Below are 12,762 nucleotides of genomic sequence, written 5' to 3' on the forward strand. Positions count from 1 at the left end.
CGCACGCAGGCACCCAAAGCTCGCCCCGATGTTGAGCGCTAGTCGGAGGGGTAACCGAGGGGCCGTGGCGGTGCGCCACAATGACGACGAGGCCGGGAGCTCCTCCCTCCGCCCGCCGGTGGAGAACTGGCGCGTGGGAGCTCGACGCGCTTTCCCGTAGCGGTGGCCGGCGGACGTGGCGCAACTTCGACCGCCTCGACAAGATCTTCTCGCCCGCGGTCAAGCGCCTTTGGGAGGCGGAGCGGGTGTGGTACGAGGCGAAGGAGGCGGCTGCCGTCAGAGACGAAGGTGCCACGGTGCGGGTTGAAGCGACGAAGAAGGAGTACGACCTGGCGTTCGTCCTCTCCAACACCTTGATGGAGCACCACCTCGGCGTCAAGAAGGACAATGATGATGACAAGTTGATTTAGGTTTTTAAGCTAGTGTGTTTTAAGTTTGCTGTATGAACTCTGTTGAATTCTGGCGATGTATATGATGCGAATCGAATTTGCGGTACCGTTGTTTTACGGGGTCTGTTAAAGATGAAGTTTGCATCGACGGTTGACGCCTAGCTACCACCGACCGACCCAGGAAAAATGCGGCCGAGAGAGATCTCAAGAGTGGAAGGACGGAGCAAGTACCGGGGTGGACCGAGTGGCCCACAGGATGGGAAACAGACAAACCCCGAAATGAGCAGGGAGAAAAATGCTGCTGCCGATGATGATGGAGGAAAAGCTTTCTGTTCGTCACCATGCCATGCATCCCCATCTCAACTGTGATCCAATAATTTGGAGGAACCCTCTTGCGCTTGGTCTTATCCTCCACCAACCTGCCTTGGCCTACCCTAGCTTGCCCAGCCTCAACCTCTGGATGTTCAACCCAAACTCGCAATCTACTATCCACGCATAACTAAAAAATAAATAAAATATTGTATGTCGATTTCATGAGCGCCGAAGCAGTTTCCACTTTCCACGAGGGGGCGCCGGAGAAGAACAGACGTACCCACACCACGACTAGACTGCCGCATCCGGGCCCACGGTCAGGGACGCGCACAGTACTAGAAGAAGCACCCGCCGCTTCGTTCTCCTCTGTCAAACGAAACGACAGTACACACCCAAGCCAGCCGGTGCGTGCATGTGTAGTTACGCGAGGAATCAATCGAGGTAATTATACCCCCGCGCGCGGCCTAATCAAAGCCCAAATTTAAGAGCCATTGCTGCACGCAACGCAGCACGCCATACCTTGCCTCACCATACCCTGCGTCCTCTGTGTTCTTCTTCTCCTCCTCCTCCTGTGGCACCGCAACCGCAGTGGTAGTGCTACAGTGCTAAGCGGCGTGCGTGCGTGCCTCTCGTGGCCTCCGTCTCGTCTGATCTGAGCCTAACTTGGGGGCGGCGGCGCGGAGGGAGGGGATCCCCGTCGCGTGCAGGGGTTGCTCCGCGGCTCGAGGCGGCAGCCGTCAGGTAATGGAGGAGTTCAGACCTTTTCCGGTAAGGTCTCTGTTGTTGTTCTTGGGCGGGTTTTAGTTGCGAGGGGGACGCCAGTTTTCTTGGTGCCGAATTCTCTGCAATGCCGCGGGGTTCCGCTGGATTCCTTGCTCAAATCCGCCCTGCATGCTGTCTTCATCCATGGATTATCCTTTTCACTTCCTCTGCTTTTGCTTGGCTGGGCGGCGAGTCAAGTGATTCCCTGCATATTTGTTGCTTCTTCCGTTGATTTCCGGCGAGGTTGCGCGCTTCGCATGGTCGTTTCGTTTCTTTCCGTGCGGGTTCTTTTTAGGAGAAGTTGAATTGCACATTTGCAGCTTTTCCAGGGGGGAACGCGCGGTGGTGGTTGGTTCGATCCGGTTCTTGTTCCTCAAAAAGTCCACTCCCCTTTTCAGTTCAGCGCAGCTTTTGCCGCTCTTCTAAAGTGATAATTTTTTTTCTCAGTTCCTCTATCTTTTGGCCTTCTCTTTCCTTTTCCACGGTAAGTTCAATTTTAGTGCTCTTCGTTTTCCCCTCGTGTTATGGTAGTTAGTATAAGTCGATTTGCATTTTGGTGCAAAGTAATTCCCCCTTTTCAACTCGCCAAACGGCAATTATGTTCTTCAACTCTCTTTACTGTTCACATAGACCGAAAATTGCGCGCGGAGCACCGCAGATGTTATTTTCGGGCCTTTTCCCCTTCGCCCCCGTATTTCAAATATCTTTTTCTCTGGCGAAAATTTGCTTAATGGACAGGCCCGAGTTGGCCTTTCTCTGAATTCTCAGAATCACAAGAGATTTCCGTATCTCTCTTTTACTTGACCTCTGCGACTTCACCTTGGTATATGCTTTGGACTGCAACTGGTTTGGGTAGTTGGCATGTGATGTGAGCGAATAATGGCACGAGCTGGGTTGTTGAGAAGAGGAGTAGTGTGCCTCTGCCTCCATATGATTCTGGGTTGAAGAATTCAACTGCAGCTCGGAAGGTGGGAATTTTATTTGTGTGTGGAATCTTGACCCCAAAGGAAAGGATTGGTGTTGGAACATGCGCTAAAGGTGGATGCTTCGAGCATAATTGACCTGCTGAATTAATTTACTACTGCTTGGTTAGCTTCCACTGATGGAAATTCTCCATTCCTTGGATTCTGGCCTCTTTAGAAAGTAACATCACATGTCTTTTCGCCTTCGGCTCGAATAAGTTTGGTTTTGAGTTCTTACTTGAGTTGCAAAATGTTTCTGAACACCTGTTCTTACGTTCTTGTTAGCGGTGTTAGATGAGCGTTGGTGTGTTCTTAATCTTAGTTTGCAATATTTTTCCTTCTAGATAGAAAACGTCCACGTCTAGCAGGCTATATTATTCATATTTTTAGTTGTTAGCATATCGCAGCGTGTTTCAGTTATGTTATATCATGCTTTAATTATAACGAATTTCACTTTTGCAGGGTTTACCAACAAAACTCTACCCAGCTATGATGAATTAGCCTGAAAATAATCGATGGCGACTGAGGTCAATCAGACTTTTTTTGCGTGGTCACAAGGAGAAACAACTGACCTGGGTGTTTCTGAAGTAAGTTTTCGAAGATATTCATACCACGCGTAATTTAAATTATGCATACCATGTGAATCAACCAGAAATGCTGCTTTTATTCTGAATTAGTAGAAAATAATATTCCAGTTCTGTTCCTGGAAAGAGTTGCCGCCAGCTAGTAGATTCACCTGCTTCTCTGTGTTGTTTTCTTACTTTCCTCAGGGAGTTTCTGTATCCCAGACACTCAACCATGGTTCCGTATCCTTCGGAAGATTTGAACTTGAGTCACTATCTTGGGAGAAGTGGTCTGTATTTAGTAATGACAAACGCCATGAAGAGTTTGTTAAGTTCAATGGTTTAGTAGCTCAGAAGAAGGCATATTTTGAAGAGTACTACAAGAAGATCAGGGAACTCAAGGCTTCACAGCAGCAAATTCAGCAAACTGAACTCACCTTGGAATACAGTGGTGATGGAAGTGATTCTAGCCAAACAGAAGATATGCCGGCCGAAGAGCTTGAAACTCCCACAGGATCTGGAACAATTGTCTATGATTATGTGGAAGGAGCTGCACATGAGACCACCTCTGAACAGGGCATGCAATGCTATCATGACCATGAAGACGAGGACTTCCGTAACGAACTTTCTTCATCCAATCTTGTTTCAGAAGCCAGAATTTCACAGCAAACCGATCAGGATGGTAGAAAAAATGCTCTTGGTGATAATTCAGATTCGGCCGATGTTGAAAATGCAGGTTTTGGTCACGACGGTCTTGGAGCAGCTCATGAAAATGCAAGGGCTCCTAGAAGAAATACAGAGAAAGACCCCAGACTTAGATATGCTTCCATGATAATACCAAAATCGGTTAAAACTGTTGCGGGCAGTCCTCTGGACCGGACATCTGTTACTAAGGTAATAACACACCAAGCTTTGGTACATCACCCTCTGAAGTCTGAATCACTGCTGCTTTTATCTTGTCAAGAATTTTGCTGCCGTTTATTATACTACTCGAGCTTATAGACTTATGACATGATGCTTTATTATGGATACTCTCTTTTTAATGCACAGTTTCATACTCACATGACTGATTTAAGCTAGCTGCATGAGCACATATTTTGTGTTTATACGCCCAAGAGCCTGACTGTTTTGGTCAAGTATTAACACATTTTTCCTGAAACATTTCAGACGCCTGGTTCAGTGAAGCCTAACATGATTACAAACCAGAAGACTAAGACGAACAATGTCCGTAGCTCGAGTGTGGCATCACAGAAGATGGCCGGTGCGCCACGGACTCGCAGGATTACAGAAAAAGAAGCACTCGGGGTTACAGGTGTCAAAAGACCTTCCTCAGCTGCCGGGCGCGTCACTTCTATCGGAGAGAAGCATCCCATCACCAGGGCAACTGCTAAGAAGCCTGCTGATGTCTCCACCCCAGGACGCCCTTCCACTGCTGAAAGACGCCCTGTCACCAGAGAGCGTGCACAGAAGCAAGCTGCTGTCGCCACGCCATGCCGGCCTTCCACCTCTGAAAGACGCCCCGTTGACAGAGGAAGTGCAGCAAAGCGTTCTGATGTTGAGGGTACACGTCGGCCCTCTACAGGAGAAAGACCCTCTGTTACCAGGGATAGTGTGAGAACTCCTAGCAAGACAGCGGCATCAAGTGTGGCACATCCAAAGGTTACATCGACCACTGTGGTATGTTCCATCCTCTTGTCTTACCACAATGTTAACATAACTAACATTCATCTGATAACTATAATGTACAGAAATTCATGCGGGTTTTGCGCTTATGTTTTACGTTGGAAGCATAATGGTGTTAGATCTCATATGGCTTGTCACTTCATGCAGAGCACTCTGAAAAGGCCAGCCCCTCTGAATGCTACTACTAAAAGTACCAAGCCAGAGCCAAAAAGGTTTGTCCTGTCATCATGTTGACGCATTCTCTGAAGATTTGGATTTGTCTTGTGGTTTTAATTCAGTTGCTTTTTACTGCCTCGACGAACAGCAATATCAGAGGATCGAAAGATGCTTCAACATTGCAGAGTCACTTAACTAGGCCAGCAAGAATGGACTTGCAAGTGGCTGGCAAACAAAAATCAAGGTGCAAATCTTAATATTGTTACAGGAATGTATTATGATGAAGGCTGGTTTGACCCTATTTTCCTGACAAAAACTTCTCGCTATGTAGCTCGGTAAACCTGCCAGCAAGGAAAATGCTGAGTTCCAGTGTTGGAGAAGCAACTTTTGCTAGGCTGAAAAAGAAAGAGGTAAGCTGCACAAAAGAACGTATAATAGAATCTCTCCTAGATTGTGCATGTTAAGATACACATAGCCTGGCTCAAAACTTGTTCATGATCAATGTTGCTGCATTCTCCCTAAAAGTTTAATGTTATTCCATGATTGAGAACTAGTTATTACAAGTAATTATGTGAGTAACAACTGATACAGCGGGTCCTGTTTGAATTCAGAGGGATAGTTTCTGTCTCCTGCTCATAAACCCTAGTAATCCGGTCCGGAACTTGCTTCCAGTTGGCACATAAAAACAGAGAATATGAATGCATCAGTTCTTTGTAGTACTCACACGGTCACACCTGAACTGTGCATAGTCTAAGCTTCGAGGCAACTAAACGTTATGATTCAAATGGGTTATTATCGTGCTGTTGACTGGCACTTACCACAATCTCTGCAATTATTCCTTCTGGGGATAATTATTACTGAAATGCGGCCATGAAGGTACTGGTCTTAGCAATTAAAATGGACCTGCTAACGATCATGATGATCCTTTGTGTAGGGCATTCCGGCGACAGGGCAATCTCGAGCATCCGCATCGAAGAAAACAACTCCTTTGCAGACAGGAAACACCAAGTCCAGGGCACCAAACGTACGCCATTCTTTCGTCAGCACACTGTCCATAACCATATTGGCACTTCCCCCCACAATCCTGAGATATCCATTTATTCATACTATGATGTGCATCTTTTTACCTGTGGAATCCATGCTGACATTTTATCCACTCGATTTCGCAGCCACCGACACCGCCGCCTCCACCACGTCGTCCGTCGAGAACAACGAGCAAACCAACTGTCAGCGGCTCATCAGTTGGTGGAAGAAAGCCAAAGTAGGCTGCTCATCATGAACACTTTGTTTTTTATCTTGGTGTTATACTCATCATGAACACTGGAAAAGCTACCTTATGTCAACACAAGCTACTCAAACACCATCCTTTTTTACAGTCTAACTCAGGCCATCTCACCCACCCAAATGTCCAATGCAGGGCCTCGACAACACAATGGCATTGATGCAAATATTCAAGCTTAGTGGCCTACATAAACGGTGGATCTGGGAAGCGCCGCACCGTCACACGCGCATCTAAAAGCACCGCACGGGCTTTGCGCGCTGTCCGATTTCCTCGTACGATGTTCCTGCGTATCGATCATTTCCATCTGGCACCCTCATCGATCTTCGTTCAGTTACAAGAATATCTTGTGTAGTTCGTACATGTCTCATAAGTCATATATCCACCAGTAGTGAATACGTACGTACTTAGCTTCGTCGTCCAGGGGACTTAGAACAGTGTATACTGTATATACATCAAATAAGATACGTATGTTTTAGATGATGTAAGATAAGATTAGCCTAAAGGTCGTTAAAGTAAGAAACGTGGCATGTCCAGTGAACTTTATGTGTGGTATATACCATTGGTCCTGAAGTCGTATGTAGGCATTTGCCGTGGAAATTGCATGCATTAGTTCATGAGATCTTGAAAAGGGCCACTGGATCATAGGACGTGCTCAGTGTTCTTTTGGTCGCCAAGATCGGTCGTACGTACGAGGTTGGGGGAGGGTGCGATGGTGGTACCCCCTGCCAGTGCGCGCGCCTCGCCAGAGTTGCAAAGGGAAAAGCCCCACGCATCCATCCATCATTACCCTTCGACCACAAGCCTGCGAAACGGGTGATCTTCTCACGTCTTTGGTTGCCTGCATGAGGCCCGGCCTGACTCACGCGGAACGCAAACGGGCCGATTGGTTGCCTGCTTTTACTGTTTGGCCCGCATGGCACGAACCTTAAAGCGCTCCTGGGCCTGGCTCCCTGAGAATGCTTGAATTGGGCCAGGCCCGAGCGGTGCACGTGGGCGGCGGCGGCTGCACGCGCGCGGCCACGCTCGAGAAGCCGCGTTGCTTCTTGAAGCGCCGACAGTTATTAGCCTCACCGCTCCCTCTCCCCACTCTCCCCTGTTGTCCCTACTCTCACCGGCGGCGGCGGATTGGAGGAGAGCAAGAAGACCACCGGACTCCATCACCGGCGAGCGGATCATCACCTGGCCCGCGGCAATGGCGGTAAGCACTTCTCTGTTCGTCATGCACTACTTTTTCGCGTTCGATTCGGAGGTAGATTCAATCCATGGCAGAGATGGGAATGGGGAATAGAGGTAGATAAGCATGGTAGTTCATAGTAGCTCATACTAGTTCATGCAAGATCGGAATAGATGTAGATGCAGATGGAGTAGAAGGGGGATTGGGGGTACACAACAGACACTGGCTAACCGCGGTGGCCGTCATCGGCGTGCGGAGCGGCGGGTCGAGTGGCTGGCCTTCATCTTCTTGTCCATCACCGTGCGGGGCGGTGGGTCGTCGTCGCTCTTGGAGGAGTCGAGGTCGATCTACTAGGTACGACGGCCTGGCTCCGATGCCCTCACTGGCATCTGCACTGGTTCTTCCTCCTTACGCTCCCCACCGATGACCGCCGGCGGCATGATTGCCGTCTCCCAGTACACTGCGGCACGACGGTCATTAGGAGCCCAGTAGTTCTTGTACTTGGACCACCTCTTCCTCTGCTTAGCATCGTTGGAGACGACCTAATTCATGGCCCAGCGAATGATGTCGACTGCCATCGCGCCCTTCGCTGGTTTAGGAACCAACGTCTTCAACTCTTGTGCAGCGGCCCTCATGAGCACTGCATCAGATTCCTTCTACATGTCAGGCATGGAGCCGAAGTTCGAGCACACCTCCATGGTGTTCTCGAACTTGGTGCGGTCACCAGCTGACCACCCGAGGAAGAAGGCCCTCCAGCCAATACCCCAAGGGAAGGGGTTGGCGTTGGAGCTGGAGTTGGAGCTCATGGCGATGGAGAGGAGGAAGGTTGATAGTGAGAGAAGAGAGGGGGTGGGTAAGTAGTGGTGGGTAGGGTGAGTAAATTAGGCGTGATGGAGAGGAGGAAGGTTGATAGTGAGAGAAGAGAGGGGGTGGGTAAGTAGTGGGCAGGGTGAGTAAATATAGGCGCGATGGAGAGGAGGAAGAGTGACAGTCATGCCGTTTTAACTACATGCTCTTCAATAACCCATGAACTTTGTGCTGTGCCTGACTCCATGAATTGTTTGCAGATCGAGGAGAGCAATGAGATGGGCACGAAGGTGCTCCCGGCCATTGACAACAAGGGCAAGCAGTCGGTTCATCCAGTGCCCGAGGTGGTGCTGCCGCCCACCGCCGAGGAAGAACCAAAGACGCCTGAGGTTGGCGACGACGAGCGCATGGAGGAGCCCTCCAGCAGCAAGCGCCGCAACTACGACCACTACCATGAGGAGGGTGGCCCAACTCACTTCTGCAAGGTCATCCTTGCACCGAAGCTTGAGTGCATCCCCATGCCCCTGGACTTCATCAAGCACTTCGTTGCGGTGCCGACGGAGTTCAAGCTCAGAAACAACACCGGCTGCTCCTGGAAGGTGACGGTGAAGCTGATGAACGGCAGTGTGACCCTGGATCAGGGTTGGGCCACCTAAGCCGCCGTTCATCAGATCAAGATCGGCTACATGGTGACGTTCAAGCTCCTGACTTCCGACACCCTCAAGGTCATCATCTTCGACCACGATGGCATTGAGGTGGTCAACAAGTGCAGGAAGCACGACGAAGCCTTCGTTGCCAAGGACTAGGGCCGGGGCACCTCCTTCCTAAGTACTATCGAGTCTGCTTTATGGTTTATGCGTTGAACTGTTTGAACTATCGTTATGATGTGTGGTACTCTGTTATCTGAACTATGCTGTTAAATAGTCGATGCTCTGTTTATGCTCTGCTCTGCTTATGATGTGTGATACATGGTTGTGCCGAAGTGTGTTGGTAACCTCACCAACTAGCCAAAGAGGTTACCACACACCAGACGTTGCATACAACCAAACACCATGCCTTGGGTTTGTCCACTAACATGCAGGCAACCAAACACCTGACAGTGTGGTTCTGCCCATGCAGGCAAGAGGGCATGCCGTCAATCAAACAACTTACAGATGGTGCATTTAAGGCTGCATTTGCATAGCCAGGCTGAGTTGAGAAGGCTATGCAATGCAGCTATTGTAGACTATGGCAACCAAACACGCCGCTCGTGTTTCTCTCATAGAAAATACTACGTTTGAGACGTGATCTTCTCGTGTTTTTCTCGTAAAAAATGTAGTTAGTTGAGACACCTATTTTGAGACAGAGGGAGTATGTTGATCAACTGATCAGCTCGTCGTGGAGAAACTGTGCTATAGGTGCACACGTTTTTTTTTTTTTTGAGAAATAGGTGCACACGTACAGCCACCCGTCGTGGAGAAACTGTCAATACTTGCACACGTACAGCGCTGGATCGACCTGCCCTTTGTTGCCAGGGCAGCGAAACAATCGCTTCGATAGCGCCATTTGCCTTATTTTTCAAACTGGCCCAGCACGAAATACGGCTCTTTTTCCATCCCATTCCCGACATGACTCTGAACTGGACGCTGATGGAACGGGAGCTCGCGAGGCCTACCACCACCCACGGCCCGCGGGGAATGGGGAGCATGTACGGCCCGATCGCCGTCGCACCAAAAAAAATGCGCGGCCGACTGCGCGTCGCTCTCTCTGGAAAGTAGGTCCAGGGAAGCAAGCAGCCAGGCCCACCCACCAGCCGCGCCCTTCTTTGCCACGGCTGCTGCCTCGTCGCGCACGCTTTCTGCCCAAAGAAAACGCTTCCGGGGGAGAGCGCGCCCTCGCTCGCCGGCTGACTCCGCGGGCCCACGTGGGCGGCCCGGGCAGGCTGCTTTGGGCCCCACGCTTCAGCCTCCAGCTGGAGGCGGGGCCAGCGAGAGCTGTCGGTATGTTCTCAGCAGTTTTCTTGTGGAAAGGCCCTGCGGGGGGTTCTGCTAGGTGCACACGCTTTTGCTATAGCCACACCAGGTAGAGTATCATTTTTTGTCTCAGAAAAAAAAAGGCAGAGTATCTTTTTTTGCAGCATGAGTACAAACGATATTACTTCCGGTGATATTCGGTGAGTAACTATTTTAGCTACTCAATGAATGCTCCTTTATGTATGCAATATTTGTTATAGCTGAAATGAATGCCACTGCTCGATATGATATTTAGCCGGCCATGAATGCTTTGATTGTATCCAATATTTTTAGATATGAAGGAATTTACCACCTGATATATAATATTCATGTATCCGGTATTCTTAGAGGCGAAGTATTATTCTATTTTAAATAGTACCCCCTCCGTATCGAAATATAATATATTTTTAGTGGATGCAATATTTTTAGAGGTGAGCGAATTTCACTACTTTAAACATACTTTTAGCCAGTCATAAATGATTTTTAATGGATGCAATATTCCATTTTTAGACTGTGAATAGATTTCACTACTTGATATGACATTTAGCTAGTATTAAATGCTTTTTTTGCGTATCTGATAATTTCATAGCAGAATAATTCTTCTACTTTAAATAAGATTTAGCTACTCATAAATGCTTTTTGTAGATCCGATATTTTTAGAGGTGAATAGATTCTACTCCCTCCGATCCATATTAATTGTCGTTGGTTCGTACTAAATCAGCGGTAATTAATATGGATCGGAGGAAGTGCTACTTAAAAAAATATTTCACTAATCACAATTTGTTAATGGATGCAATGTTTTTAGAGGTGATTAAATTTTACTACTTTATAAAATATTTAGTGAGTCATAAAATAGTAATGTATTCGATATATTTAGAGGTGAATACACTTTACTACCTGAAATAATATTTAGTTAGTCTTCAGTTTTTTAACCAATCCGATATATTTGTTACTTACCTGTTTACTCGCAATGTTGTTTTATCTTTAAAGTGCAAAATGATCCTTCGGTTTAGCCATGATATAAATTTTGACCATGTAATTTTCATGAAAACATGATATATATTTTCCCAGAGTCATGTTTGGTCTAGTGTTGAACAACATAAACACATGTTAATTAACACATACAATTCCTCCCTTCATAGCAAAACAAATCGTGTACTTGCTATTTTTCTTGTAAACTTGTTTATATTTTAAATTGGTTTAGACAAATTATATAAGCTCGACAAAGATATATTGATGGAGTATTTCTTGGAGTTCATTTTGATGGAACGGTCTACACATTACTCCCTTTGTCCAGGTTTAAAGGGCTAACACGTATCGAGCAGGTGACCGTTACTCCAAGGCCGTTGGAGGAAAACCCCGGGCGTGTGTTAGAGCCGATTGGGCACAAGAAAACCACGGCAATTGCTCGCATTAAATCGCTGCCAAAGGGCTGCGGGAAAATCGTTAGTTGGCAAATTAGCACCGTGCTTCGCACGCTAGTTGCTTGACTACGCGCTGAACCAATTAATTGGGTATACTTAGTCGTGATGAATCTGCCATACTTTTAAAACCGGACAAGGTGTACGAAAATACCACTCATTATGTTCTTAAGATCACTCAAAAGATATGCAATGTGTGGTGTTTATCCAAAGTAATCTTAATAATGCATTTTTCCCGCGCTCTATGCTTTCTCATTTCATGCATTCTCTTCCCCGCCAAGGAAAATAACACATACTCCATATACAACTAGTAGTAAACTAGACCACCACCCCAACGACCTCACCTTGCAAGTCCTTCTCATCTAAATTGTTGACCATCGCATTAGAAAAGGACTATATGATGTTGAAAGTAGAATTGTCTAATGCATTTCACCATGAATTGATGTCCACCCAATACTTCGAGTCCATTTTTGCTCAACCCAAAAAATTGTGAAGTTTCCTTTGAAGAATATAATGATGTGCGTCAAGATATAACATATTCATGGCAAAAAAAATGATCATAGGCATCATATAAAAAATTGAACCGGTCAACTCAAGTAGTAAATCATGTGTAATTTCAAGCTTCACTATTTTCTTAAATATCATGTGTATTTTTCACAAAGACGCATTGTGCTTTTTTCTATTAAAAACACAAAATTATATTATTTGACGAGCAAATATGCATAGCGCAAAAGTCACTAACCGTATTAAATAGTTCAAAGATTGGCGGCTCGGTAGGTACACTGCGATGATGCATCGAAGCCGTACATCTGTGGCGTTTCGACTCCCGCCGATGCACATTCTTTTAGAAAAAATGCTACCGCGTGATTTTAAATTAACGAAGCCCTTACAGTAAACCCTACAAAACAATTCCGCCTGATGTGCATTATATGTTTTTCTCCATCTACGTGCATGTTCTCTCCGTAGAAAGAATGTCGCTTGCGCAAGAGGAAACACATATATCTTCTAGAATAGTAACAAGAAAGCACATATATGTTTCAAAGGAAAACCTGCATTTTGATCATGGGTTGACACCCAATATTAGGCGGGCGAAGTCAGTCTTAGGTTGACCTTGCGATACGCGTTGGTGCACCCAGCACATAGCCCCGCTGCCACGTAGGCTCGGGTGGGGACGGCCGAGGCGCGAGGGTCGGCACCTACCGAGCCGCAAGACAACTGGAGACAGGCTGTCTCCCACCCCCCTCCGCTCTTCTTCGCTCT

At 47.2% G+C, this 12,762-nt stretch overlaps 1 protein-coding gene across 3 annotated transcripts; it reads left to right on the plus strand.

The window, feature by feature from the left end:
- Nucleotides 1–954: 954 nt before the first annotated feature.
- On the plus strand, nucleotides 955–6,737 carry LOC109741356 (uncharacterized). 3 transcript variants are annotated; one of them, XM_040404573.3, is made up of 10 exons: nucleotides 955–1,142; nucleotides 2,888–3,012; nucleotides 3,196–3,882; nucleotides 4,156–4,665; nucleotides 4,819–4,883; nucleotides 4,976–5,071; nucleotides 5,159–5,237; nucleotides 5,762–5,851; nucleotides 5,997–6,088; nucleotides 6,245–6,737. In XM_040404573.3, the coding sequence occupies exons 2-10, from the start codon at nucleotides 2,941–2,943 to the stop codon at nucleotides 6,267–6,269; spliced, it is 1,716 nt and encodes a 571-aa protein (XP_040260507.1). In that variant the 5' UTR covers nucleotides 955–1,142; nucleotides 2,888–2,940; the 3' UTR covers nucleotides 6,270–6,737. The 3 variants fall into 3 exon arrangements, with proteins under 3 accessions (XP_040260507.1, XP_020156022.1, XP_040260508.1); XM_020300433.4 differs by having other exon boundaries at nucleotides 1,070–1,442; XM_040404574.3 differs by lacking the exon at nucleotides 955–1,142 and adding an exon at nucleotides 2,322–2,501.
- The last annotated feature ends 6,025 nt before the right edge of the window (nucleotides 6,738–12,762 follow it).

This window comes from Aegilops tauschii, chromosome 3 (assembly GCF_002575655.3).
Source record: "Aegilops tauschii subsp. strangulata cultivar AL8/78 chromosome 3, Aet v6.0, whole genome shotgun sequence".
NCBI classification, from domain to species: Eukaryota; Viridiplantae; Streptophyta; class Magnoliopsida; order Poales; family Poaceae; genus Aegilops; species Aegilops tauschii.